Below are 6,137 nucleotides of genomic sequence, written 5' to 3' on the forward strand. Positions count from 1 at the left end.
AGTCCAACAAGTAAATCGAAGAGTTTTTATTATTATTATTATTTTTAAACAGTCAAAGTCACAATCTATTAATTGTACATCAAATAAATTTATTGAACATCAAAAAAATTAAAAGTAATTATATATCTTGTACGCTTTAGGATTATATTCACATTAACTAAAATTTTTCTTAAAGCAAGAACAAAGGGACAAGTAATTTGAAGTTGGAATTAATACATTTCTAATGAGACTTTACCAATTACCAGTACAAAAAGCCAGTTTTAGTATTATACATAAGAGAGATAAATTAATTAAATATATATAGAAACATAGCAACCCAATTAACATCTAAAACGAACTTAGTAGGACAAAGATATTTTAAAAGTATGATTTAATAATGTCGGCCTTCTTGTTATCTATCAAGTATTACCATTTCAACCCAATTAAGCCCCGAGCCCCTACCAACAGCCCCAAATACCATACATTTTCCCTTTCTAAATTAAGGGCACTAACTTGACACATCTCATCCTTTAAAAAAAAGCAAAAAACAAACAAACACTTGACACATCTCATGCAATATATATACTCACGTATAACCTCATCTTTCTGATATATCCACCTAGCCAAATTACACATGATGAGTTGCCCAAGCACTTGGCCAGAACCCATTGTACGAGTCCAACTATTGTCGGAAGCCGGGTACCCGGTGATCCCAAATAGATATGTTAAGCCAATATCCGAACGACCATCTTTTGACACAAAGTCAAACAACTTAAACATTCCTATAATTGATCTTTTCGGATTGATAAATGGTGATAGAGCAAGCCAAAAGGTCATAATGGACCAAATCTCCTTGGCGTGTCGTGAGTGGGGTTTCTTTCAAGTAGTGAATCATGGAATCGACCCTGAACTAGTCGACGGGGCTCGAGAAGTTTGGAGGAAGTTTTTTCATCAACCTATGGATGTGAAGCAAAAATATGCAAACTCACCAAAGACTTATGAAGGGTATGGGAGTCGTTTAGGGCTCCAAAAGGGTGCGATCCTTGATTGGAGTGATTATTATTTCCTTCACTATCTTCCTTCAAATCTTAAGGATCATAACAAGTGGCCTTCACAACCAAGTTACATAAGGTTTTATTCTCCTTTTTCATTTTTTTTTATAAAACTTTATATCACGTGTCTGATCTGATTAAATATATTATATTGGTATAATACAGAAAAGACAAACACGTGATTTGCATTTTTTTTCTTTTTATCACGTGACTGATCTGATTAAATTTATTAAAGTGAACAACTTGACAAATTGGAAGATTTGTACAGAGAAGATTAACATGACACATGCAGAATATAACGAGAAATAAATCTGAGTAAATATATTTGTTTTTAGTAATTAAATGCTAGTTGTTTATTGAATTTATTAACTTAATATATACTGTTTGACTACAACGTATTGTTGTCTTCAATACAGGGACATAACAGAAGATTACTCGAAGGAAATTGTGAGGCTAGGGAAGGTCTTGCTAAAGGTATTCTCGACAAATCTAGGACTACAAGAAAATTACCTTCAAGATGCATTTGGTGGTGATGACATCGGGGCATGCTTGAGAGTGAACTTTTATCCAAAATGCCCACAACCCGACTTGACCCTAGGACTATCATCTCATTCGGACCCGGGTGGGATGACCTTCCTACTCCCAGACGAGGATGTTAGCGGGCTCCAGGTCCGAAAAGCTGGTGAGTGGATCACAGTGAAACCGGCCCGACATGCAATTGTTGTCAACATCGGAGATCAAATCCAGGTATTATTCTTTTTTCTCTGTTTTGTCCCTCTATTATTGATAGAGATTTTTGGTTGTGAAAATGTTTTATTCGATACTATAATATAAAGTACTTTTTTTTTCAAGTATAAAGTTTCATATACTTATAATATATTTACAACATAAATAGATACTAAAAAAAGTAGTTTGAGCAAAAATTGAACCCGAGACCTTCTTAATCATAAACGAGTAGAGTGTACGCGCGTTGCGACGGCTAGAAAGTGAGGACAATATAAAAGGGAGGAGGAGGTGGAGATCAAGTGTGGCGGTGGAGAAAGAGGGCGGCGGAGGGTAATAGAAGGTCGATAAGATCGTGTAATGATTAGAGAGAACGAGAGAAAGGAGGGTATATAAAGGTTTTATGTTTAAGTGGGTATATAAAGGGTGTTATAGGAATACTGAAAAATTGCTTAATTTTTAAAAATAAAAAAACCAATATGCTTTATAGAGAAGTATAGATGAACACGACCAAGGAGCCACTTGTATTATTGCTTATGTTATTTATTTAATTCATATATGTTTTTGATACTATTTTTATGTTTAATTACCTATGAATTTGGTGTGTTTTTTTCTTTCTTTTCGGTATAGTCCACCCATCTATGCCATCAATACGCCATCCTTGTCTCTGCCACCTACTAATAACGGATTCTTCTACTATATATTAGAGACAGTCGTATTATGCGCATACCCATTTAATTACTCGATATTAGTGTGCTATCGCCTTGTTGAGTGTTGACTAAATAACCTATTTGCTTACTGTTTTTAACCTTTTGATCAACTCTGCATCTTATTTGATTTATTTCTTTAAGGTTGTGCTATTTCGTTTATATGTATGTTTTATTAATTGTTTCTAGAAAACAATTATATGAAATGTTATGTGATAATTTGTTTATAATTTATAATAAACATGTATAGATAATTTAAATAAAATTCAGATTTAATTTAAAGATTTTTTTTGCGACACGATTAAAATGACGTATGTTGCACCTTTTGTAATTGTGTCTTAATGATATAGTTGCTGTAAAAAAAAAATGTTACACCTCTCGTAATTTACAATAATTTTCAGTTTTTTTTACAGTTAGTCGTAATTGACTCAGGGAACACCTCACCGTATAATGGTGAAGCCCTGCACGTACTCTAGAGTATGAGATGTAAATCATAAGCCATTACAGGTGATTCAGAAAAAAAAACTCATAGACTTGTCACTCCTAAGAGTCGAACCCAAGACCTTGAAAAAAACTACGGATACATCTGTCAGTTGGAATAGCTAGCTTCATTTACTTAATTTTCAGTTTAAAACTAAAATTTAAAGTATAATATTCAACTGTATACACATATTTATTGTGCTGCAGTGTTTTCTATTAAAATGATACAACTATTTTGCATCGTATCGTGACGCGTGGATCGAAATTTCTTGTTCCTATAAGTTTTAAAATAAATATTGTTTGATTATAATCTAGCACGTGTTCTTTGTCAAAAAGAATCGGTTGCTATATTAATATGTTTGAATAGTTTAAAACACATGTGTATTATATGAGCCTCGGGTAGAAGTCACATGGAGGGGTCACTTTCACGGTCACTACGACTCACTTTATTTAATTTAAGCCAGGGACAACATGTTAAATAAATTTATTGATAATAATAGAACTTTTTGGTGGTATCTAAGTTCAGGAATAAAAAAATAGTTGGTTGTCGTTTGAACAAAAAGCAAGTGAATTAAAATATTAGTTAGAAATTTAGAATACTGTATTAGATAACGTTAACGAAAACAATAGCAAGAAACAAGCAAAACAAAATAATAGTTTAATAAAAAGGATAAAAAAAGAATAAAGTGTTACGCAATATTATTATTGTTTATTTTAACCGTATTTATTAAATGATGGTTTAAAGTCATGATAGATTATTAATTAACATTATACTTCAATTTTACAAACGGTAACGGCTTTATCATTTCAAGCTGAAGTTCCTGATGTCGTAATTTGACTTAAAAGGGTGTTTGGTGTTGCGTTTACAAAATAAATTTTTCGTTTTCAAAATATATTATGCGTTTTTAAAATTACGTTTTAAAAAAGCATGTAGGTATATGCTTCTCCAAAACTGTGTTTTCATAGCAATAAAGCATTTTTTCACACAAACACTTTTTTAGATTATTTGCGTTTTACAAACGTCATAATCAAATAGTCACTTTATATCGTATTCCCAAACAACATCTGAATGTTTGAAAAAATACAATAGTTATAAGTAATAACGACTTTCAATAATTTTATTATTTATTTGATGTTACTGTAAGTCAATAAAAAAAGTTATTACATTTTTATTGCAATTTTAGCATATTACGTTCGAACTTCTCATCTAAGTCATGACTTATATTAATATAAATTACGCAAATGTTACCTAAAATATACACGAAATATACATATATATATATAGTATGTATATGTGGATTTTTGTTATTTAAGTCATGCCTTATATTAGAGTAAGTACATGTTTGATACTTAAATTTTAAAAATTACGTAAGACATATTTAAAGTCGTGACTTTTCTACTTGGTACCATAACTTTAAATCTTTAATTTGATTGATATATGTGTTGTTAACCTTGCAGGTTTTAACCAATGCTACATATAAGAGTGTGGAGCACAGGGTGATTGTAAACCCAGATAAAGAGAGAGTGTCATTAGCTTATTTCTTCAATCCGAAAAGTGATTTGCTTATTAAGCCAGCAACCGAGCTTGTTACATTGACGACACCCGCGCTTTACCAACCGATGACTTTTGATGAATATAGACTTTTCATTCGAACCAAAGGTCCACAAGGAAAATCCCAAGTTGAGTCTTTAAAATCTCCTAGATAATCGACTTCATGTCTCAGTTTCATGATTATATTATGATGTGTATCGTACTTTCTTGTAATTGTTATTTACGTGTTAAATCTGTAATCAAGGGGTAGAAGACTATTGATCGTTAGATGTTAATTGTGTGAATTATTTCAATAATAAGTTACCTGCTACTACTAAACATTGTATGATGTAACATTGTATTGTGTAAATGTATAACTAAATAAGAAGCTTATTTTAAATGAGAAATCAAAATATTTAATTTATTTTTATAGGCTCATTATCATTATATAATAAACACTTCTATATTATCATATAAAACAAACTGATCTCTCTATTTTAAGAAATTCAACATTTTTTTTAACATCCTCTAACTATCCATAAAGAACCTTAACAATTATATTTAGATTGGTTAATTTTTAAACCTTATTATTTTTTTTCATCTAATCTTCGACTTATATTTAGAATGATAACAACGGTTAGATGCCTCGTAGTCGCATCTCATGAAATAACCTAAACAACTTGTTTTACTGTTACGACATCTCACGCTTGATAACTGTTGCCGTTGCAACGCGTGAGTACCCTTTTAGTATGGAACAAATATTTATGATAGATAATTAAATGTCCAAACACAGCGCTTAAGTAAAATCAGATTTTTTTCCCTTTGCTTGTTATTATCTAGCATTAAATTGATCCTTTCGAAAAAAAAATAAAAACTTTAAATTAATAGTTTTTAAATTCGTCAAAGTTGTATTAATTTGACCATGTGACCAATTAGCCAAAAACATACTTATAAAATGTATACCTGAGAGCTACATGTTTAATTATACATATGGCGTAGTAAATTTATAGTTTTTAAGTAATTTTTTCGTCCATGTGGTTTAACGTCTTATCACTTTTCGTCTTTGCCGTTATTATTTGGCTAAAATCATCCTTGTGGTTTGCTTTTGATCTTTGGATCCGTTAACCCACTCACGTGCCTTGCACGTGAGGGGCATCTATGTCATTTCACCCATCTTAAGTGCAAAACACGCCCTTATGGTTTGTCGTTTTTGCATTTTTCATCATTGTCTTTAACAAACCTCTAAATAAAAATTTAATCAAAAACCAAAACATACTCAAATCAAAAACCTATATATACTTACATATGAAGATTTAATTTGATACTGACCGGTACGGCTAATTTGGTTTAATTTATTTTATTTTATAAAAATGTTATAAAACTTACTATAAATTAACTTAAATAGTCAAAATATAATTATTACTCACTCAAAAATAATACAAAATAGATACTTTATTACAAAATATAAGTTTTAAATTTTACAAATTTAAAAAGAAAACATATAAATATTAAAATATTTTTTAAAAAGTTTTTAAAAATAAAAAATGAGAACATTCGAACGGTAATACCGAAAAATGTCGAAAATACCGGAAATAGTTGTACTGAAGTACCACCCTGATACTGGTATTACTGGTAACACCGACCAGTATATATCTGTATTTAGAA

At 30.6% G+C, this 6,137-nt stretch overlaps 1 protein-coding gene across 1 annotated transcript; it reads left to right on the forward strand.

The window, feature by feature from the left end:
- Positions 1-498: 498 nt before the first annotated feature.
- LOC122610626 (jasmonate-induced oxygenase 2-like) lies at positions 499-4,760 on the forward strand. The gene is made up of 3 exons (XM_043783600.1): positions 499-1,110; positions 1,448-1,778; positions 4,400-4,760. The coding sequence occupies exons 1-3, from the start codon at positions 614-616 to the stop codon at positions 4,646-4,648; spliced, it is 1,077 nt and encodes a 358-aa protein (XP_043639535.1). The 5' UTR covers positions 499-613; the 3' UTR covers positions 4,649-4,760.
- The last annotated feature ends 1,377 nt before the right edge of the window (positions 4,761-6,137 follow it).

The sequence above is a fragment of the Erigeron canadensis genome, chromosome 1, assembly GCF_010389155.1.
Source record: "Erigeron canadensis isolate Cc75 chromosome 1, C_canadensis_v1, whole genome shotgun sequence".
Classification (NCBI taxonomy): Eukaryota; Viridiplantae; Streptophyta; class Magnoliopsida; order Asterales; family Asteraceae; genus Erigeron; species Erigeron canadensis.

Bases quoted from the DNA above. Each gene is read 5' to 3' on its own strand.
- LOC122610626 (XM_043783600.1), top strand. From the start codon at position 614: ATGATGAGTTGCCCAAGCACTTGGCCAGAACCCATTGTACGAGTCCAA. The intron at 1,111-1,447 runs GTTTTATTCTCC...TCTTCAATACAG, and splicing joins TCACAACCAAGTTACATAAG to GGACATAACAGAAGATTACT. The intron at 1,779-4,399 runs GTATTATTCTTT...TTAACCTTGCAG, and splicing joins ACATCGGAGATCAAATCCAG to GTTTTAACCAATGCTACATA.